Here is a 23,912-nt window from a genome sequence, read left to right on the forward strand (position 1 = left end):
GAGACTCCCTAGATCACTTTCCCAGCCCCTCTGGTCAGCAGAACACCTTATCCTTTTTTGCTCGCCAGAACAGCAGACTCCATTAACTCAGAGCAACAACACTACGGTTTGCATTCTTACTCAGCGGCTGCTTGTCATCCCACAAGGTATAATTATGTTTGTGTGTGTAGAGGTGGTATATGTACATTTCCGTGTGTGTTTGCATGTGTCTACGTGTGCATGTACGAGTGCATGCATGCATGCACGCATGTGTGCAATCCCGAGGTTAGAGTGGAGTGTCTTCCTCAGTCACTCTACTCCTTAGTTTTTGAGATAAGAGTCTCTCACTGAACCTGGCTTTTACCAAGTTGATTGGATGGCTAGGCAGTGAACTCTAGCTGTCTCTACTCCCTATGCCCCATGTCCAGTTTTGGGGTTACATCACACACACACACACATACATACACACACACACACACACACACACACACACACACACACACACACGCACAGAGCCATGCCTGGCTTAAATATGGATACTGGGAGTCTAAACTCAGGGCCTCATTCAAGCATAGCAAGTACTGACTGGAGCCATCATCCCAGCCCCTAAAAAAACAATTGTTTGAATAGATTTTTCAAAATAAAATGTCCTGCCAGGAAAGTCTCCTCTGGCTCAGAGACTGTCTTCCAGTGAATGAGAAGACCACAGTGACCCAGTACTGGCTGCTGTTCGCTGTTTGGTTCCCAAGTTTTGATACCAACTCTCCTTGGGTGAGCCTAGCCAAGCTCTCCTTGGAGCCACCTAGCTGTCCCGCTCTTAGGACACCCTGAAAGGCATCCCACCCTTGGGAGATGTTGGGAAAACATCTACAAGCACAAATGCTCAAGATCTTAGAAAGTGTGGAGAGATTTTCCAATAACACATACCCAATTTGGTAAATTATAGTACCTTCATAAGGTGGAATGCCATGCCGTAGTTAAGCCTTGCATTGCAAAATAATACTCAGTTGCATGTATCCTTTTTGGTATGTATTAATTACAAATATGTTGACATGGAATACCCACTATAATCACAGTTCTGAAGAAGGCATAGAGCAAAGAGGAGGAACCCAGGGATGACTACTGAAGTCTTACTGGTTCATTTTCTTCACACACTTTTGCTCACATTCAACGTTTTTCTGCAACAAATTCACACCCTAGAAGAATGGGGATGGTGAGTGCATGACGGGAGAGGCAGAGCCTATTGACCTACTTGCTGGCCCATCTTCACCAGTGAGCATCAGTCTCATATCTGGTTTGTGAGGGCCTGGCCTAGCCCGTATGTCACAGTTTGTTTTCCTTGCTGAACTTCTCCTAGAGTCGACTTGTGAATCATGCAAAGCACACATGTGGGGGAAACTTGAGTTCCAAAGCACTCGCCCTTAGTCAGAGGGGGCAAACCCTAGAGCTCAGGAGAGGCTGGCAGCTCACAGCTGTGTGGCCTGTCCATGCCTGAGGGAGCTCCTGCCTTCCACAGGAGAAGGGGCTCAAGCTGAACTCAAGGAAGAAAAAAGGAGCCAAGCACTTACCCGTTTTTTCCCTTTGATTTTTGGATCCTCCGCCCAAGATAAACAGAGTCCCTGCATGTTCCGTGGATTGTCACTCTCTCCTACATCAACTCCAAATTCCCTATCACAACTTTGTAATCAAACCTTCCTCTGCTGTTGCTACAGCTCAGGCCTCCACACAGATGCCCCACGCAGATGCCCCACAGGGTCTGGCGGTCCACAATTGGCTTCTCTGGTGCCCAGTGATGCTATTGTTTATGTCTGCCATCTGTCACTTTGTTACTAAATGGTGTCCTACTGCTGTGAACACCATGCCATTGGTAACTCACTTCCTGATTACTGGACATTTTGTTTCCCATTTGGGATTGTTTCCAGTTTGGTCTGCCTTGTAAATTCCAGAACAAGCCTTTGAGTGGATGCAGATTTCTCTGTTTCCTTGGGCGAGAGGGGGATTGTTAGATTATAGGGAGGATGTATGTTGGGACTGCCGGGCTTTTGGTTTAGGGAGAGAGGGGTCGAACCTGGGTCGAACTGCATGCTAAGTGTTAGGTTGGAACCCCTGCTGGCCCCAGGGTTTCTTCCCTTCCCCCAACCCCTCCCTCACAGGGAAAAAACTCCAGGCTAACAGGCTATCACTCCTTATCTCCAAGTTTCCGGCTAGGCATTCTAGAGTGCCCACCCAGGGTCTCAGTTTTTGACCACATAAGGGCACAATCCCAGCTCCTCGCTGATAAGTTATCAGTTCTCACCTAAGCTCTATAAAACCCCCTGGATGTGTGACTTCACTGACCTCTACCTGTGAACCCACTGAAGAGCTGCCTTCTAATAAACCTGCCTTTAGCTAAGTTTAATCTGCTCTAGTCTGGCCTTTGTGTCACCAAGGGAGAATTAAAAAAAAAAAAAAAAAAGAAGAAGAAAAGAAAAGAAAAAAAGAACCTATCACTAAGTATGTGCTCTACCACCAAGCTACAGTCTTGGCCTTGAGAAGTGAATGTCTGACTTTAGTCCGTGCAGGCTTCTCATCAATGTCACCGTCACCCTAATGATGCTCGCCGCGGCTTTAATTGATACCTCTGTGTTGATGCACGATGCCAAGCATCTTTTATCCTCTTGGTTTCTGTACGGTGTCTTGCCCCGTGATTGTTGGTTTGGAGCGCCTCAGCCTGGATCCAAGTCTTGCAGTCACGTGTCATGCATAGCTTTCCTCTCAGGCTTGCCTTGCCTATTAATTGTCTTGATCTTTTGAGGTTAAAATTTTCATTTTTTGTTTGTGGCCAGCCTGGTCTACAGAGTGGGTTCCAGGACAGCCAGGGCTACACAGAGAAACCCAGTCTCGAAAAAAAAAAAAAAAAAAAAACATTTTTCATGAAATTCAAATTCTATTTATCACCCATCTCTCCCCCCCACTAACCCTCCCACCCAACACCCCTTGTCACCTAATGAAGTCTGTTGGTGTCAAGGTGAATAACACCAGAGATCGTTACATGCCTGGTTTACAAGGATAACCCTCTACACCTAGAATAGTGCTCAGAATTTTTTTCAATAAACACGTGTTAAGTAAGTAAATGAATGAAAGAAGGCTGAGTGAGCAGATGATGGGATGTGTGGATAACTTAGTAACTAAATGAATGAAGCATTATGTGGGAGAAATGCAAATGTAAAAGAATAGATTCCAATCCCATGCGTGCGTGTGCTGCTGGGATGAGCGCAGCAGAAAAGCTAGTGTTGTGGGTGATGCAGAAAAAGAAGAGCAGATGCCAGAGGCTCTAGGTACCTCCTTGGCTTTGCAATGCCCACATTCCAAATGTTTTCATTATTCCATTTATTTCTTTATGACAAAAAAGGTCAAATGTGTTTATCTTCATCCATAGCAAGAAAACATGGGCCACTGCCTTGTCTTGCTGCTAAAGAGTGAAAGAGTTGGCTCACTCTCCATTGCCTCGAGGGAGCCACTAACAAAATATTTGCTTCCCAGCTCCATGACCTTGGCTCTATTAGGACAGAGGCCTTGGGTCCATGGGGAGGAGTGCTTCCACCAGGGAGCAATGACAACAATGACTTCATTCAGCTGGAAGCTAAGATGTCATCTGGCCACTCAGGGGTCCTCATGCATCTGAGTCAACAGGCAAAGAATGGGGGTGGGGGCCTGTGCCGGCTGCAGGGATACTGAGGATGGTGCCAGGGAAGGCTGGGATGCTTTTCCAGCACAGCCAGGAAGAGGAGCCTGGGATGTAGCAGCTAGCTCCCTGCGGGAAGCTCTCACTCTTGCCACAGCCAGGTCTTGAGTTAAAGATTACTGAAAGACTAGACTTTAATTCAGGGGTGCGGCCAATGGCTTAGACCCTTTAGAAGTTCAACAGACAGCCAAGGAAGGTGCCTGGTGAGAGCACAGGGAGCTAACACAGCAGACTGCAGAAGAAGAGAGGGTGTCCTCTATTTACACCAGGAAGAGGGTGTTACCTCAACAAATCTATCATTAGTTGAAAAGATTAAGTCAAAAAATACATTTATCTCAATGGTAGGGTACTTGCCTCTAGTATGTATGAGGGCCTGCCTGTATTCAATACCAACATCAAAATAAATAATGAATAATTCACAAAGCTGGATAGGAAAGTCCATATCTGTAATCATGTGTCTTGGGAGGCTAAGGGAAGAGAATCACGATTTTAAGGCCACCCTGGGCTACTTAATGTTACTATGTGTGGGGATCAGGCTGTGCCCTGCTCTAAATTAGTTCATATGTATAATCTATCCAGGGGCTTTCCAGCTGAGTTGTAGCTAGGTGGCTGACTCCATTTCACGTAGCAGATCTTGCCTTCATTTTGGGTACAAATGCAGACACAATGACTCTGAACCTTGCTCTGCACTGTGTACTAGCACCAACCATGAGACACAGACTGACAAATAATAACCCTACCATCTAAAAGGGTACCACCCTATAAACTTATCATAGCTAGGGTGGGAACATTTGAACACACAATATGTTAAAATCATATCAGAAAAGCCAGGTCCAAGAAACTATCAAACACACCAAACCAACAAGGGCTGTGACACCCTCACCTGGACCCAACTAAGAAAAATAGCACCAGACTGATGGTGACCTAGGGCTATCTGACCACCCGATGTGTGTCTGCTCAGCATGGCTTCCATGCTTCGTGTGGTCCACTTGAACTGTCAAGAGAGGCAATCAAGGGAAATTGCAGCTTATAAATTACAACATCAGAAACCAACATAGCACATGAATTTATTGTAATTCAATAAATTCTGACATTGGAGAAAAACACAAATGCTTCTAAGTTTCCTGGCATAGAACACTCATAATACTTTGTCTCAATAATAATCATAAAATAATAATACACCTAACACACTGAGCACCACGCTTAGCAACGTGTTGACTCATCCTTTGTATCCATGCATGGCTGGCCCCTGCACTGCAAAGCATGATGGGAAGATACCATAGCAAGGATTCCCAACCTTAGAAAAAAGTCCTGAGCACAATTTCCACTGACCATCGAATGAAAATGAGGACAGGAAGTTTTCGGAGTATGGCTGAGGAGGTTATTATTATTATTATCATTATTATTATAGATATGAGGAAGCGAACATGAGAGGGGACCAGGAGAGGGAGAAGAACCAAGAGAATGAGGAGCTAGAGGGCACAGGAAGACCAAGAGAGCACATGGCCAAGATGGCTGAGTTATATAGGAATCAGAAGCTGGGAGAAGGGAAGCAGAGTTCAGAGGAGAGAGGACAGACTGCAGGGGTGAGAAGTCCTGAGAGGAGCCAAGACTCTATTACAGGTACTTGAGACGCTGAAAGAGCCTGGCCCCCAGTGTCCTCTTTGATATCTTAATAGGTACTTCAGCCATTTGTCCTGGGTTTCTTTGACGTTTAACAATCATCAACTTACAACACTTGAAAGTTGACTGGTCACAGTCGCTACAAGCCACTCACAATCTGTAGCTATAAATACTGGTTTGAACCTCAAGACCAGTTGTAGTTGTGGGACTGAACTATTGTGGGACTTCTTCCTGATTTTATTCTTAATGTTTGTACCTACACCACTCTTCTTTCTTCATCTCACCTGAGATGAATTGACAGCAAGCAACTGCTCATGACAGTTTGTGACACATAGGCTGTCAAAGGGAAGAGTGACTCTCAGCCGATGTTCGGTGTGCTCCCAGAAAGCATGGTTAACTGTGTGTTTGGTTATAAGTGATAGAACCATTGTGGGTAGAAGAATGGCTTTGTGGTTGATGCTGACTTGCCAAGGGCAGGCTGTGAGAGCTAACTCATGTGTCATCTAGGTTGGTCAGACACTCTGTAGACGCAGCCAACACTGCGAAAGCAACTACTTCAAATAGCATCCATCATCACCAATCTTCAGGGAGGTGCTTGGATCATCAGTTTGTAGGCACTCAGGCATGAATGGAGAGCTCCCAAGTAAAAACCCTCCATCAACAGGTGTTGCAGCTTGTGACAGTGGTCCAGCCGATCCTGACTGGTGGCCTGCCCTGTAGAACTGCCCATCCCCAACAGCCACATAAACTCATTCCTTGCACTGCATCACATCATCTGTCTACTGACTCCTTTTCTCTTATTGATGGCCGATATTATTTTGTTTCCAGAAATGTAGGAAAACCAAAACGACTAAAAGCTGAGAACGAAGGAAAGAGAGGAGCAATCTATCCTGTGTCATAGCTGCAAAACCATCTACGAGCAGAAAGGGCTCACAGTGTGGCAACTGGCACCACAGAGGTTTAGCCGTGCATGCCTCAGCTGCCCTGTCACAGAGTGTGGGGATTAACAGCATGGAGTCACACGGACCCGAACTTGAACTTCAGGTTCCAGGACTGAAGACAGAAGCATCTCTGGGTGGGAATATTGTTGTGAGTATCACAGCATCAAGGTCACAATTGTCTCTGGGTGTAAGAGCTCCTTGGACTAAGCTCTCTTAACTCCAGAGGCTGTCTACACCCTGTGAGCAGTAACAGAAGGCCTATAAGTTTCCTATCACCCACACTTAGACCTCTGTCTTCAGGAAAGTTTTCTACAGCAACCATATCTTCCATATGACTTTATTCCCCACAGTCTCTAAGCTATAAAGTATCCTTAGGCTGCCTCCGAAAGGATAGGGCCAAAACCAAGATATTCAGGGATGAATTCTCAACATCTATGATTGAATGAAGAAACTGGAATGCATCAGGCAAGCCTCTTTCTGGGGACTAGTTATAGGTTTTTTTGTTTTTTGTTTTTGTTTGTTTGTTTGTTTTTTGGTTGGTTGCTTGGTTGGTTGGTTGATGTTGTAGTTATTGTTGTTATTGTTGATGTTGTTGCTGTTGTGAGACAGGGTGACTGGGTCTCTTTGCTGTCCTGGAACAAACAATGTAGACCAAGTTGGCCTCAACCTCACCAAGATCCACCTACCTCTGCCTCCCAAGTGTTGGGATTACAGATGTGTGCCACCTCCTGCTGTTGTCAGTGGTGGTTTTCAACTCTGTTTTTAAAAGAGCTATGAAGTTCCTCCAGTGCCTCGCCCTACCAGGGTTGGAGGGCTAAGAACCATCTTTGCTTATTTAATGAAGCCTGAGCCACTCAGCTCCTACCCACAACCTCGCAACCTCAGCATCCTCCACCCTCACCCCTAGCCTATAGCCCCCACTTTGGAATGCCGACACTTCCATATGGTTTGAGATTTCAGTTATTGAGTAATTTCAAAATAGGTGTTATTTCAGCTATCAGGTTACGTCATAGGTAACTTTTTGGTGATCCATTTTTGTCTAAAGACATCACCAGCTAATGGCGACACCTCTGGGGTCGTGGCTGAGGGAGTGCCTGTCGTAGGAATGTTAGCTTATCTCCTAAAAGGCTTGCCTCCAAAGATAAGAAAGCCAAAAAAGCTACAAGTGTTAAACAGCCTGCGATGGACAGAGGGCAGAGGGCAGGCCCTAAACCTGAGGTCGGAGACCAGGTCTTGAATTCCAGAGATTACAGGCTTTGGACCCAGAAGATAAAAGTATAAACATCTCACTGTGGAAATTAAAGTCTGATGAAATGGGAGGGGAGGCATCTCTTCATTTGGTACTCCCCATCCCCCACCCCCAACTCTGGGAAGTTTCAGTATTCTTGCCCTCAAGCTTTGGGACAGGAAGTTCTGGTGGATCACACGTAGATGTGCTAAATTCCAAGCATTTTGTGAAAGCTAGTTGGCTTACCCTGTCTAAGCACAGTGATGGAAGTCTTCTCTGTACCTGCTGGGAAAATCCCCGTGTTTCTGATTCACCTCAGATAAGAGAGACCTGGTCTGGGCGGGATGGGAGGACTTCAGAATTCATGAGGCATGCTTTCCCTGTATGAGTGCGGCTGGCACTGATGCACGAAGACCTGGGTATGTGGCAGCACCCTTCCCTACCAGGGAGCAGCGGATTCACACAGCTCTGTAGACTGAACCCAGGTCAGAGGAATCGCAATGGCGCTCAACCCTTCTCTCACCGTGGAGCCGTGGATGCCCATGAAATTGTCACATTATACAATTCTATACCCAGTTTCTCTCTAAATTTTGGGATGAGTGCTCATAGCATAGGCTCCTTTCTGTCAAATAGGGGGCTGTGTCCAGGACAGAAGCTAGAAATTATATCCCAAAGGATGGCTGGTGAGCTCCAACTGAACCGGATTTCATTTAAAATCCAGGTCACTCATCCGGGCATGGTGGTGCACGCCGTTAATCCCAGCACTCGGGAGGCAGACGCAGCAGAGATCTGTGTTCAAGGCCAGCCTGGTCTACAGAGTGAGTTCTGGGATAGCCAGGGCTACACAGAGAAACCCTGGGTCAAGGAAGGCAGGCAGGCAGGAAGGAAGGAAGGAAGGAAGAAAAGAATGAAAGAAGAAAGGAAGGCAAGAAGGAAGGAGGGAAGGAGGAAGTTTGAGTGGTTTAAATGAAGAACAGTATGGCCGTGCTTATTTTAGATGAAATAGAAAGAGCCAATTCTTACTTTCAAATATTTCTTCTTATATATTTTTTATTAGATATTTTCTTCATTTAAATTTCAAATGCTATCCCGAAAGTCCCCTATACTCTCCCTCTTCTTGTATTGTTATTAAGTTGATTGCTGTCCTTGCTTGGGGAGGTTATGAAATCATGAAATCAATCCTTCCTTCCTTCCTCCCTCCCTCCCTCCCTTTGCTCCAGCTTGTCACTGGTTTTAGTTGTTCCCACTGCTGAGCCCCCCAGAGCTCCAAACCGTTACATGGTCACTTATTATATGGCTCACAAACCAAACCAAACAGACATGAAATTGGGAGATTTGTGGAGAGGGCATGGACTGGAGTTGGTAGAAGGTGGGGTTGAGCATGATCAATATGTGTGGTGCATATATACAAAAGAGTAAATAATAATAAACAATAAATTCTTATTTCCAACTTAATTTAAAAAAAAAAAAAAAAAAAGAAGCAGCCTAAGCCAGGCAGTGGTGGCGCACGCCTTTAATCCCAGCACTTGGGGAGGCAGAGGCAGGTAGATTTCTGCGTTCCAGGCTGGCCTGGTCTACAGAGTGAGTTCCAGGACAGCCACCAGAGCTACACAGAGAAACCCTGTCTCAGGGAAAAAAAAAGACAAAACCAAAAAAAAAAAAAAAAAAAAAAAAAACCAACCAACCAACCAAAACAAAACAAAAAGAAGCAGCCTAGGCCCTGCTTCCTGAGCTGCTGGCCCGTTAGCTCCTTCTGGGTTCACATTTTAGCCCAGGTCTGGAGATATTTCTGACCCAGCAAAGCTGGCTTTCATGTCCTGGCTCTAGACGGGCCTGGCACTGGCCCCTGCCATACTGGTCTGGCAGAAGAAGATGGCCTTGGGACGTGGGAAGTGGAAATGATTAGCTGGGGAAGCCCGTGCTGCCTGCACAAAGACTGACAGCCACTGCTGCTAAACCTGGAAAGAAACGCAGGTGATTCTGGGCCCACACAAGCCAGGAGGGTCAGCCTGAAGAGTCTACTCCACTTGCTCACTCATCCTTGGATGTGAGGAGGCACAGGCAGGTGTACGCTGTGGAGTGAAGCCTGTGTCCCTTGGGTGTTGGTTGGGTCTAAAGGCAGCACTTCTAGCCAGGTCTTAACTTTGTCTTGAACAAAGACCCACTCCACTGGCTGCTTAAGTACTGGCTTCGGTCTAGAGCGATGGTTCTCAACCTGTGGGTCATGACCCCCTTATGGGATGTTGAACAGCCCTTTTATGGGGGTTTCCTAAGACCATCAGAAATATTTACATTATAATTCATAATGGCAGCAAAATTACAGTTACAAAGTGGAAATGAAATAATTTTGTGTTTGGGGGTCACCACAACATGAGGGTCGCAAGGTTAGGAAGGCTGAGAACCGCTGGTCTAGAGGGTGATGGAGAGCTGTTAGACCCAATAGGATCTTATTAACGCCTGGTCAGACCATGTACAATGTGTTAGACTTGCAAGACCTGTGTGCTCTGGGGATTTTTCGAAAAGTAACTAAGCCCACTATGCCAGGTTCTTCTGTCCCCCTCCCTCCACAGTCAGTGACTGCTGTGTTCCTGAGAACAGGTCCTGCAACACCCCCACAGCTCCTAATCCCTCGGCAGCTGGTTCTGCAAACTTCAGACTCCAACAGAATAACAAAGTCTTTAGGTCTGGGGTTTACCACAAGCCAAGAGCAGTGACGTGGACGAGGCCCTGGGCAGCCACACTACCTCGGTGGGTGGATGAGTGTGGAATACCCCTCCTCCTCTGGCCACCTGGCTGCCAGTTTCTCACACAGGCCAGTCTGGTTATAAAAGGGACTGGAGGAGGAGTCCTCAGGTGAGGTGTGCCCTGAAGTGAGTTTGCATTCTCCTGTGGGTTGCATTATTGATGAGCACACTATAAATTTTTTAACAAAATAAATAATGTATTTAGAGCAACGCCAGTATGAGCCTATTTACTGCGAGTCTGAGTGGTTTAGACGATGAACAGTGTGGCCGTGCTTATTTGAAATGAAATAGAGAGAACCAACTCTTACTTTCAAGCATTTCTTCTTATATGGTTATTAGGTTGATTGGGTGTCCTTGCCTGTGGAGGTTATGAAATCATGTTTATTTAATACCTGTATCAGATGTGTTGGTAGTGTGTGCATCTGCTTGTGTCATGTGAATACATACTGGAAGAGAAAGGAGGGGCTATGAGAAAAGCCACCACAAGGCTGTATGTCCTTAGTCAGGTGGAAAGCAGCACACACCTGTGCCCTAATTGGCTCTGGTGCTCAGAAGAAAGGAACGCAGAGAGGATCCAGTGCTCTGGGCTGGAAGAGCCACCCATGACTGAGCCAGGGAGACCCCAACACCTATTCACTGAGGAGGGACCCACTGGTTCCCAGCCTAACTCTGAAGCTGAAGTTCCAGTACAGATGGGGTGCCCCAGGAACTTCCCTGAAAAGGTCCCCTAATGAACAACCCTGTCACCCAGGCACGGAGCCCTCTGTAGCAAGGATGCTCACAAGCTTCAACTTTAGAGTTTGGGGTGCTCTATGTCATGCTTTGAGTGGATGTATCCCAGCAGTCTCTTTCCTCTGCTACCCATTCTCCAAGCTGAGGACACGACATTGACCTGTAGCCCTTGGATTGCCGGTCACCTAAAGGAAACGGGTACAGACAAGGTCATAGATCTGTGGACTAGCTACTAATAGTGCCGCCCCCTCCTTCCTTGTCAATGGCTGCTGTGGCCACCGTCTCCAATGCCATTGGTGACCTAGAAAAGGGGCCCACCACTTGGAGGATCAAGTCGAGTTCAGTGCTATGGAAAAGAACATTGTCCCTTAGTTTGACTTGACTTCTTGAAACACTAGCAGCAAGACATGGTTGGTTACAAAATTCTAGCCACTTAGTTAATGGTTGTAAGCCACTGCCCTTAGCCAGGGAGGCATGCTGGGACAGAAGTCACAGGGATATAGCCTAGGCCACAGATGGATGGCTATGAACATGGGGCTCCTGCACAGGGTTCAGGGCTAAGGCACTAATGAACCTGAAATTCTTGTGGCTTGGGCTTGTCTCTCACTTGATATCGTGCTTGCCTGGCATGCACAAAGCTCTGGGGTTCACACCGACTGTTACATCATAGCCACAACTTCAAAGACTATGAGCCACAGAAGTGGGGCTTAGAGTAGCTCAGAGGCAGCATGGTACCAGGCAGAGTAGTACCATGCATATACAATCCCAGTACTCAGTAGGTAGAGGTAGGGAGATCCTCAGCTACAAACTGAGTCTGAGGCCAGCCTAGACTAAATGAGACCTTGCCTAGAAATATGTAGATAATGCATAAATCAATAAAGACAATTAAAACCCTGAATTTCTCAGTACTGCTGTGGGGTTTTTGTTTGTGGGCACGTGCTTCTGGGGAAGGTGTTTGGAACTTTCCTGGTTCTTAGAATTCTTCATTCTGGAAGGCTGAAGACTCCAGTGGAAGAAGACCTTCCGCTTACTGCAGCAGGGGACATTCTGAAGACAGAGGTGACATAGGCTTTGGAGATGGAGAAAGCTTGGTGTGGGGAGGGTCTCGTCACTCTTCCCTAAGGAAGGAAACGCAGGCAGCATTTATTTTAAAATCTGCCTCAGATTATAACCAAGAGGAAAAGTTCACAACTTATTTTAAAAACAGAAATGCTTAGCATTTAACCTCAACCTCACGGGCAACTCCAGGTTCCAGGAACATTCTGTTTCCTCCCTTGTACCGAGACTTCGCTCTCTCACCCACTTTTCCAACTCCCACATGTCCTGTAAAACCTGTTTCTCTGTGTTCAATGTAGTGTTGTCTGTTGTCAAGTCAGTTGTCTCAGACTCTTTGGTATTGGAAGTGTATAATATTCCACAGCATGCAACCTGGAGGCCCTGGGACCAGCAGTCCCTTCTCCTTGCTGGACTGCTTCCTGAGGTGTGAGGCAATGTGCCTCTGTCCACTCAGAGAGAAGGGTCTGGGTGACCGGGGACAGCAGCCTTACAGAGCTCAGGGAAGGTAGTCAGTCAGTTATCATTTTCCTTGATGAAGAAGAATGGTTTTCTACTTTCTTCTCCAGGGATTAAAAGACTCCTAAGCCTTCTGTCTATGTAAGATTTAAATTCCAGGCTCTCTGAGCTCCCTGTACTTGCCCAGTCTGGTGCTCAGAACCATTCACAGATGCTGCTCTGGGTTTCTCATTGACAGAGGCCCAGGGGCACCCTTTACCCCAGAGGGAACAACCCGTGTAATGCCAGAGGGTCTGTCTACCATGGAAGAATTCCGGAGACAGCTCATGACTTCCCGACTCTCTTTTCTCCAAGTGCATTACATCACAATACTAGATGCCAGGGCCAGGTCCTGGGGGAACCTGTTGGTCTGCTTACTGCTTACAGCAAGTTTGTGACTTCAGTAGTAAGTTACATAATAGGCCCTGGCTGGCTGTTTGGCTTTTCAGGTGCACCCATCTGGATTTGTGCAGGGATTGTAACCTTGATAGCACGGCTTCAAGAAGGATTTGTGGATCCATTTATCTAAAATTAGGGTGCACAGGGTCGATCAAAAGCATGACACAGTTGAGCCCATGCCCAGAGACTGATACTGGGAAACTTGTGTCTGGGTCCTGGGGCTCCCTCTGCCTGCCTGTCTGTCAGCAGAGGCAGCTTTTCTTGGGTTTCTACTTACTACAGTGACCACCCTTGATCATCATCTTTCCTGGAACAACCATAGTCTGCCATATGGCTACTTAGCTTCCCTTTATGCTGAGCCAGAAGCCCCCACGCAGAGTGTGACTTCAACCCCCATAGATTTGTAAATGCAGATGCCTAGGCACAGCCCACACACTGTGGTGCAGTGACCCCAGAACCTAGCAAGTGTGCTGGATGCTCTGGCGAATCACCATGGCCTGACACCACTTGTCCCAGGCACTTGGGACAAGTTCTCCTGCCTCGTGATTAAACAGCCAAACTTTCCCCTCTAAACAGTGATTAGGAAAAGCCATTGAGAGACAAGCCCATTTCGAGACTCAAAGAAGGAGAAAGCCAAGCGGCCGTGGCTCTGGCACCAGTGCCAAGGAGGCCATCTTAGCATCAGTGACTGTGCTCAGCTAACCACACCACCTGTTACATCATAGCCACAATCTCAAAGACTGTGAACCACAGAACTTGGGCTTAGAGTAGCTCAGAGGCAGTGTCCTGACGTGGATATACGGCTCAGAGCAGGACCTACGTCAGCAGAGCAGGGTGGGCCTGGAGTCTGCATTCTTGCCAGGCCCAGAAGCTGCCTCAGCAGGAGTCACGCTGGGAGGGCCCAGGGTGCCTCACGGGCCTGGCTCTTGCTATACACAGGGCGAAATAAGAACACTCTAGAGCCACCCTAGGTACCACAAACCTCTGGTCATCACAGTCTCCCATCCCAGCTACTCTAACTTGTGTTAAATCTTCTAATGACTTCAGTTGTTTGTTTGTTTTAAACTTAAAGCAAAACTCAGGTACATGTTCAGAAATCATTTTCTCTTTCAAAATGGTCAGGATACTGCAAGTAGATGTGATGTTTTTGCCGCCAGGTGTGGCATTTTCCACTCACTGGCTGTGTGGTTCTGAGTCCAGTGAATTTACTTTTCTGTATCTCTTTACTGCTCCTGTGAAATGTGGAGCACAGCAGAGCCTGCCCAGAGAGTTTCTGGGAAATGTAAACTCAGCAGTACACATAGTAATCCTTAATAAACACGAAGCACACACTGTAGAAGCCACTGGGAACATCACTTGGCCAGGCTATAGCCTCCTTCTGCTTCTTCTCTAGGGCATGGGGGGAAACATGCATACAAACACATTGGGCGATTGTTGTGTTAGAAGTACACCTCTCATCCCAACAGACCACACCAGGCCAAAACAGTTCCATGTGTCAGAGGTTTATTATAGGAGAAAAGGGCAAAGGTGGTGGAGAAGGAGGAGCAGGGTGCGGGGGTAGAGAGAGGGGTCAGAGGGATCTGCCTGTTTATTTGTATAGTGACATTAGCCGCCTGCAGGTAAATGTGGGAGGTGAGCCAAGTGGATTCTGGGAATGTGTGGCGGTTGCCTTGGCAATAGATGTGCGGGTTCCTGTCAGCGATATGTGATGTCACTAGGTCCAGAGCTGATCTGCAGTGCTGATACCCTGATACCAACAGGTGTCATCAGCATGGGTCAGTCAGAGGCTTGTGTGAGCAGGAACTAACTAGATAATATCTTGATAACGGTGGTAAATTTAAAGACTGGCACCAGTGTGAAAGGTCCCTGATGTCACCTTAGAGCCCTCTGGATCTCAAATGGCCAGTGTCCCATGAGTCACTGAGAGTAAAGAGTCTACTTCCATGCTTCCTTCAGCTTTACATAGAAGAGATCTTGGTTTTACGGGCTGTGAACCCAATTCCTAAAGGCTTTGAGTGGATGGAAGCTGAAATAGGATCTGATGCCCGCCAGCTGTCTGCTTCCTGCTTCGAGGTCTCAAGATGAGCAGAGCAGTGCTGTTAGAATGCTGTGTGACATCACTGAAGATCATAAATCTTAGCACCAGCAGCCCGAGGTAACCGCATAGCATTTTGGTGCTCATCCACAAAGCCTCACCTGCCTGGGGTAAGAATGCTGACCTGTGTCTCAGCTCCGCTCACACCGTCATGTCATCCACGTGGCCATTTCATCGAGTATCTCTGAGACTGAGACTAAAGAGGCATCAATTAAAGCTCCAAAATTATTACCTCCATCTACACGGCCTTCTATGGACAAGGTGGGAGGACACAATGCAGGAGATCGGTGGCCTGATGTCGGGACACCTGGGTTGCTGGGATCAACACAGGACAGATGTCACAATGGAGAACGCCTGAGTGAGCGTGCCATTTTTATAGTCACTGTAGAGATGGTATCTATACCCATGGGTCGTGAGCACACCAGTTTTTCTCCTAGACAATCTCAGTCGCTAACCTGGCTGCCAAGCCTCCGAGTGGCCTTCTCGGGATCCCCTAAATTATTCATCCCTCCAACAGATGTTAGTTGAGTTACTCCGTGCCAAGTGCTGTGATGAGTCACGTCGAAGCCTTCCCTGGAGCATGGTATCACTGAGGGGAGACAAGCAGGTTAATGACTGTGATGTAAGCAGCTTGAAACAGACTCTGTAGTAAATGTGCAGAGCCTGGGATGGAGGCTGGGGCCACAGCTCCCTCTGTTCGGAAGCTTCTGGAGGAGCCGGCGCGGGAACAAGCCTTCAAGGACAGTCAGTGGAGGACACATGACCATGACCTTAGTAGTTGTTTAATCTCTAGCCTTCTGCTGAGCTAGATGTTACTTCGCATTGTCCAAATCCTCACAGGAAGTTGAAAGCTACATGCCTCACTCCCAAGGACCCCTGATCTGTGCGACTCCTCATCTCCTTTATAGATGCTTGCCTTTCTATCTCTTCACATAAATGCAAGTAGATGATAATAGGTTACTACCCCGCACTTTCTATGTAGCTCAGTGCTAACTTCTTCCCTTCGAGTCCCAGGGCTTTCCCCCTGCATGTGTATAGACAGCTCTCTTTATTCTTCTCTGTCAGCTTCATAGTCTTCAAGCAGCCCTGGGGGGGGGGGGGATTACATCTGAGTCGTCCTCAATCTTTTGTGTTCACAAGCTATGTCACCATGAGTGCTCCTGTGTACATGTCTTTCTGTGGGTGTATGTACTGACCTCATATTAAAGGGCTGGGGTTGCAGAGACATGTGTATCACTGTAGTCACCACACCACCTGTCCCGCTGAAGTGTCGCACCACTTCACACACCTGTCAGCAGCTATGAAAGCTCTGGCTTCTAGGCCATCTGAACGCATGCCTTCTACCTTCCCACTGTGCGCCTGTCTACTAGAAGAGTGTTTCTGCCTCGAGAGTTTCTTACTGGGATGAAGAAAGTCATTTAAGCATGTGCCTCAGAGGGGTGGCCAATCAGGCCATCCATTCTATGTTCACAAAAGCGACCAACATCAATTATAGAAACTGGGATAACAGCAACCACAAGACGTGGCTTTCTAGCTGGGGTTTTCCTTTCTGCGGACAGTTGAACTCTGGATGGAGCAGCCCCACTGGGGGTCATGGGGAGTTGGTAGTACATTTGATAGGTGGTATAGTAACACAGAGAAGGCTTTGAGACTTTCAGAAACAACAGACTCTGGTCCCAAGGATGACAGTATTATGTGATGCATGTGAGTCCCTTGAAAACAACCTGGACCATGGGATCTCCCTTCTCTCTACTAGGCTCTCTCTGTATTCAGGCCCCAGGCAAGGCTCTGAGTGAACTGGCTCAAGACTTGTTTTCCCACCATTGTGGCATCTAAAATCTCGTCCTCTGCTCACTCACTTTAGAGAGCTCAGAGGAAGCCTGAAGCTAGGCCTAAGGATGGATGTCAGGTACCCAGAGTTGGAAATAAGAAGATCCTTGTCACAGAATGGAAGAGGGGTAAGTGGGACCCTCCATAGAGGCATAGCCTCTGTACAGGGGTCCCAGGACATGCACCTCTGAGGCAAGTTAGACACAGACTCCTCCCAGCTTTGCTCTAGGATTCTAGAACATCCTGAAGTGACCATGCAGAGAAGGTATAAGTCTGGGTGAGTCTTGGCTTCCTTACATCCCATAGCTACAACCTGTTCTTGCCCATTTTATGAGGATCGGTGAGGGGTTCAGTGACTTAATTATAGACCCAGCCATGAGTCCCAGAGTAGGACCCACAGCATTTCCTGTCACGACCACAGTCTGCCGGCATCTCTTCTGAATGCTTCTCTAGAGCTATATATACATCCTGGAAGATAGACACAAAACTCTCTTGAAAACACATCCTTTCATTTGGATAGCTGGGGGTTATGCCCAAAACAGCTGCCCTTATAGAATAATAGCCTGGGAAGGGAAGTGGGAGATGAGGAGTGGGGCAGTACAAGGGAGTGGTCTCTTGTTTCCTCTCCCTGCTCACACAGCTGCTTGAAACTTCATATGACAATATCCTTCCATTTACCTACAGTCTGTCCCAGGCAACGAAGAGGCCAGGGCCAGTGAAGTCTGGCTTTGGTCCATTCATGTAACATTATCCCACAGTGACCACGGACTCCAGCCATCCCTAGAGGTCTGCACATTCCTTCTATATACAGTTGGTGTTTTGTGGATATTGACCTCCACAAACACAAAGAGGCTCTGCTCTAGGAGTTTTCTAAAGTCAAAGCCAACATGGCTGATGAGTTGAACATGGAGGTGAAAGACAAGAATTTCAGGGTAGAGAGGATGTATGGGACACAGAGTAGGCTTCCTCTGGGAAGGGAAGAGTGAGGAGAAGCTGGTTCTGGAGGGAAGAGATTCCACTGCAGGAGCACGGTGAGTTAGAAGGGTCTGCAGGCATCTCCACCTGGTGCTCTGCAGACATCCCTGCGGATCTTGGATCAGAGAGGTGGGGCTGGAGCTGGGATGGATGGGGAGTACAGAGGTGAGGCTCAAAGCCACAAACCTAGAGGTGCAAGGTAGAGAAGAGACCTGATCTAGAGCCAAGGCCTGAGATGACCTGCTGGGACGTAGGCTGAGGGACCCAGAAGAAGAGATGAAGAAGCAGCTCCTTCACCAGGTGTGAGGCAACCGGAACCCGGAGCAGACGAAGGAGGGATAGGTCACTGGGACCCTCGGACTATGGATGGGGGTGGGAGTGAAACGAGGCCAAATGAGTCCATGGTCTCAGGGGAGTAGGAGATCATAGCACTTCCATACATGAGTGAGATCTAACAATGAGGAACAGACCCAGAGGAGGACAGGGATCCAGAGGAGAGGGCCAGAGAAGGCAGACTTCTGTGGTCCTGTCTGAGAATGATGACTCAGCATTTAGATGAAGAGCCCAAGAGATGGTGGAGCAGACACCAAGCAGGGTCAGCATAAAGATGGGCTCAATACAAGAACACCTACAATGCAGGTGGGCGCATGTAAAAGGTCATCCCTTCCCAGCCTGCCTGGCCACAGACCAGTGGTGTCATGCGTGTCAGCTTCCAGGAGACAACAAGGTGCGAGCATGTGCAGGTATGAAGAGCCAAGCTAGGGCAATTGGCTGTGAGCTACTGGAGGACACTCTGCCCCCATTTACTGTGGATTTCCTGGCACAGATGTGATGGCTTGTGGCCACTTCGTGGCCCTTGGAGCTGTTTTCAGGCTTCCTCTGACCCCAAACTCTGTGTAAAGGAATTACTGGTCCCTCTGATTCTAAAGACAGAAAGCATCTAAAGGCGCAGCCCAAGAAATAAAGACTATGAAGCAGGAAGACCTCCCATGTTGAAGGTTCCTTATCCCCCTGATTCATCCATTCATCTCAAACTCAAGAGGACTGTCACAGTCCTCAGGGATTTCTGGTCAAAAAACCTGTGCAATTCAGCTGCTGGCCATGGCCCTTGTGTCCACCATTGCCTCCGTCCCTCCCTCTACACAGGAGGACAGCCCTCCTTTCTGACCACAGCCAGGCTGTCCACTGTTCTCCATGGAATAGTCAAGTTTGGCTTCTGGAACCTTCCATAGGAAAGGTCTAGAATTATGGAAACACACTGGAGTTAGGTCTGAGAAAGAGGAGGACAGAAGGAAGGGGAACAGCTATGTTAAATATCCATTGTTGCCTACAGCACTATTCTGGAAGTTTCCCAACTTATATTTGCCAAACTCAAACCTGACTGCAGAACAGAAAGCCAAACACCTTCTCAGGGTAGGAAAGCCAGGAGACAAACCCAGAGCTATGGCTGGATATAGTAAGTATAGAACTATTCTTGGGCAGTCAGCAGGTGCTTAGCAGTGATTTTGTACGTGGATAGATGAGGAGCAGAGAGAAAGCAATGTGGGATAATGCTGGCCATGCAGTTCGAGGATTTTGGACCTATAAGCCACAGTCACACCAGAATGGGAAATGCAGATAGACAGTGTCATCAAAACTTCATTCACCCTCTGCCAAGACCATGGTGTTCCACAGGGTTTCCTGTCAGCCTTGATATGCCAGGGTCAAAAGTGAGGAGGCATTTTGAAACTATGAGAAATGTTTGCTTGATCCCTGGCTTCCTAACCCTCTGTACAGAGGCTCCGTGATCTGTGTCCTTGGAAAGCACACAGGAGTTTTCTCCTGCCCTAGAACCCAAGCAGCTGGGAGGTTGTGCCACTTAGTTAACCACAATAGGATGGCCAGAGATGCTGGGCACACATCTAAGAACTCCTCTGGTGTTAATGCCTTGAGTCCTCTCCACAGCCTGTCTTTATTCACTGTTCAGTTGGGAACACTAAGGAAGGTCCAGGTCCTGCAAGGCTACATAATGAGTGTGCATTAGGACTTAAAAGATCAGAGGAGCATCACAAAGCTGGTTGCCATCCCCGGCTGTCCTCAATCCCTTGATCCAGACCTTGTCTACCTTAGAGCCATTCGCTGTATGTCCTTCCTTCTCTCCATCTTTCCCTCCCTCCATACACTCACCAACCCACCCAGCATCTATGTATGCTGTTCTGGCACTAATGAATCTCATGTGTTGCTACTGGTGGAGCAACAGTCCAAAGAAGTCACTAGCAAAGGGAAAGAAGACGTGGAGACATGGTATCTACTCGGCTGTCATGCAGATTAGACAGATGTATGGAGAAGGCAGGGACCAGCTGTTCAAGATTGGTTCGGCCCTCTGTGGCATTGGAGGACCCCTAGATGGCTTCTCTGATGCTTCTTTGATAACCCCATGCACGCCACCCTGGCACTACCTGGGGAAGCCAATCTCCTCTGAGTCGTCCTTTCCCCAAACACCACATTAATTCTGGAGAAAACTACATCCTTTCCAAAGAATAAATTTGATTTATGGAAGAAAAGCAATTGGGTTTCCCGTGACAAATTACCTGGACCAGAATGACATAGGCCTTGATCATGCTGATTAGTGGAATTACAACCAGACACATCCCATCTTCCACAAGCTTAGTTAAGCACACACTGTATGATGGGGGATGCCTGCTTCTGAGACAGCCTCTCTGTTGTAAATTTGCAAACTCTGAGCTCTTTCTTGATCTTGTTGTCACCAGTATAAAATCAAATGTCAGCACATGAGCTGCTGCCGGGAGACCATGCGAGTGCCTACATAATGCAGTCTTTGTGTTCCCATCTGGGGCAGGAGAAAGAAGAGTGGCTTTGATCAATAAATAATATGCACAGCAGTTGGGGCTTTCCAAAACAGCCAATGCACACAGCCCTAAGACTGAGCTATGCAAACCCACACTGGCTCAGTATTCCACTGCATCTGATCTAGCTAAGTTTCTATAGGGCTGCAAATGCAGAGTCGAAGGCTCAAAGCCAGAAGGAAATAAATAAAAAGTAAGCTTGATTTCTTCCAGAGTCTGATGCCCAGAAGCACCTATGTAGAACGAAAGCCTAGGGTGTCCCTTCTTCTCTTCAGGACAGGCGTGGTCAGCTGGATGTTCTGGGACAAAACCAGCTAAGACTTGGGAATGATGAGCCATGCCAGTGGTTAGCACTGATCTCCCTTGTGAGCTCTCTGCATCTCATGATGGATTGGCTTTCCAGCTCTTTGTTATGGGAATCCCCACATGCAAAGACCCCGAGCTTGGAAGGTCTGCAATAGCTGTGCTGAACACGATGTGCTGAACTTAGACCTTCGTTTGGTCCCCTCCTCTGTTGACCTGCTTTACCTGTCCTGGTCCCAGAATGAGAGCAAAGGGAACCACAGAACTCATGATGACCCATGAAGGCATGTTGAGCAAGCAGGAGTCAAGTGTGGGGGCCTCTGTTGGGCTCTGCAGTATCTATCAGGCACCCAGGTCTACTCTGGACACCTCTGGTATATTGGGTAATTTTAAAATCTTCAGCCATGGGAAGGAACTCTTTCTGTGCCCAGAACAACCACTGAGGTCATGCCTACTCACCCTCATGTGACAGAGCCAGACACCAAGGCAGAAGAAAGGGAGTGACAGGAAACAGAGTAGGGGACCATGTACGAGTGTCCACCGGCTTTCTACCACTACGAAAAAAATACTTAAGAGATTCAAGAAGGAGAGATCAACTTTGGCTCAGTCTGGGAGGTTTAGGTCCACAGTTAGTTGGCACCATTGTTCTGGGGCCTGCGGAGAAATAGAAAGGATGTGGCAGAGAAGGGTACTTAGGCCATGGCAGCCAGAAGACGAAAGGAGGAAGGAAGAGAGGAAACCTAGTATCTTTAAGGGAACCCTACCATGCCGTGTGCTCAGCCTCCCTACTCTCCCCATCTAAGCTGCATCTATTTGGACGAGAGGTCTAATATCTCTGTTATTCTTGTTCTTTTTGGTGTTTTGTTTTGTTTGTTTTGTTTTAAGAAAGGGTCTTTCTACATAGCCCTAGCTCTCCTGGAACTAGCTCTGTAGACCAGGCTGGCCTTTAACTCACAGAGTTCCTCCTGCATGCACCACTACCACCACCAGCCAGCATTCTCCTTGTCCCGGAAAGGCTGACAGTGTAAAGAACCTGGGGAAAGAGCAAGTCGATTTTCCTTATGTTTAAGATGAGTGGTGGATGGGTGTTGCTATGCTCCTGACCAGGCTATACACAGACCACCCAGGGTCATGGGTGCTAAGAGACAGACTCGGGACAGCTGACAGCTGACAGATGTGACCTGGAAGAGGTCACATCTGGACAGAGCGAACACAAGTCAACTTGCCCCTGAAAATTCGGATATGCTTCTTCTGGGGGTCCCTCAGAGAGTAGACAGCAATGTATCTCTAGGAAAGTAGACTTCCAATGTGATATACTTTGGTGACAGTACTCTTGGCTGGTCTTTTTCCAGTCCTAGTGGGTTCTGACTCCTGCATTACTTACCTCAAGGACAGTCATTTTCAAAGGCATTCACTAGCCAAGGATATCTGAATTAATCATAAGCTTACACATCCTGGGCTCATCCTCCTGCCCCAGGCTTTAAAGCACAGCTCGACACTTGGGAATAAGAGCAAGATGTGAAAGCACACATGTCCTCCATGAAAGAGTATTTGCACACAAAAGCTGAGTCAAATTGAATGGGGTCTTTTCTGTCTTCATCTCTCTAATAAGGGCTCTTTGGGCATGAATGTAAACTCCAAGAGTAAAATCTGGGCCTGGGCACATATTGTCATCCTATGTGCTTTGCTTCTAATCTGACCTGGAGATGAAAGCAGGCTTCTTTAATGCTGGGTGTCCTGGGTTTTGCATCTTTCTATGCTTTCTTCTCCTCAGAGACTGAAGCTTAGCATCTATGTCATACTAGAGATGTGCTCAGAGCAATAGCTTCTGAGGTCAGCTGGAGCCAGGAGGAACCAGAAAGAAATACAAAGGAGAAAGCATGGGTGAGCACAGTGCACACACCTTTTAACTCCAGCCCTCGGGAGGCAGAGGATGAAGGGTTTCCATGAGCCAGCTTTTTCTACCTAAGGAGTTCCAGTAAGACCATGTTTTTAAAAAAACAAATACAAAACCAACCAACCAACCCAACAAACAACTCCCCCAAAATCCCCCCCCAAAAAAAACAAAAAAGGGGGAAAACAGAGCAGAGTACAGCACTCTCTTGTTCCCTGACAGACTTGTGACCAGACACATCCCATTCCTGCCTCACATCTTCCAAAGCTACACTTGTGAGAAAACGCAGATGAGTTGGCTTATTGCCCATTGGTGGCTTCCTTCCCTCCACCACTTCTGACCTGGGCACTAGTACCAGAATCAGCAGCAGCAGCAGCAGCAGCAGCTCATTAATGCAAAAAGGATCAAGGAGTTGGCCCCAGAGTTCCTGCCAGAGCAGTGACAGAGGCCACGAATGAAGGTCTCTGAAGCATTCACAGACCACACATGTCTGAGCAGACGGGTCCATGGGGAAGAACGGGCCATAGCCCCCCATGTGATCCACACACAAGATAGATGCCAGCTCATTACCATCTTTCCACACCAGGGTCTCCTGAACCTTTCTGTCAGTGGCTGGGTCTTTCCTCTCAGTTTTATTAAAATGATCTGAAAACACACACATTATTTTTCCAGTTTCATTTCTTTTCTTCTCCAGGTTAAATTATGGCTCTCTAATTAGAACATGGACATATTTGAAGCAATCCTCAGGGAAACCTTATTGCTATCATTTTCTGTGACGTGGCCTTACTTTTCAGGAGATAGAGTCTCCCGACACCCAATCTCCCTCCGTGATAATCAAGGTTTTATTTAGTTCTGTATGGAGACCAAACTTTAGCTGAACAAACAAAACGGATGACCAAACACAGGCTAGGAAAATGCAAAATCAGGCTCATTTTTAACAAACATACAAGTTGTATCAAACACACAAACAAACCAAAAACTACTTGTCAGCCATTCATTTCCAGCGTTGCTCCTACGGTTGATGAAGACTTATTTTTCTCCATTCCAT

General features: G+C 47.4%; 1 protein-coding gene across 2 annotated transcripts in view; it reads right to left on the reverse strand.

Annotated features, from left to right (window-relative positions):
- Positions 1-14,407: 14,407 nt before the first annotated feature.
- Positions 14,408-23,912, reverse strand: part of Tcte2 (t-complex-associated testis expressed 2) — a 44,968-nt gene continuing 35,463 nt past the window's right edge. For both annotated transcript variants that reach the window (NM_022311.3, XM_030249642.1), the window contains exon 3: positions 14,408-15,605. In NM_022311.3, coding sequence (NP_071706.2) covers positions 15,460-15,605 — 146 coding nt within the window. In that variant the 3' untranslated portion in view covers positions 14,408-15,459. The remainder of the gene's footprint in view (positions 15,606-23,912) is intronic.

This window comes from Mus musculus, chromosome 17 (assembly GCF_000001635.26).
Source record: "Mus musculus strain C57BL/6J chromosome 17, GRCm38.p6 C57BL/6J".
Taxonomy (NCBI): domain Eukaryota; kingdom Metazoa; phylum Chordata; class Mammalia; order Rodentia; family Muridae; genus Mus; species Mus musculus.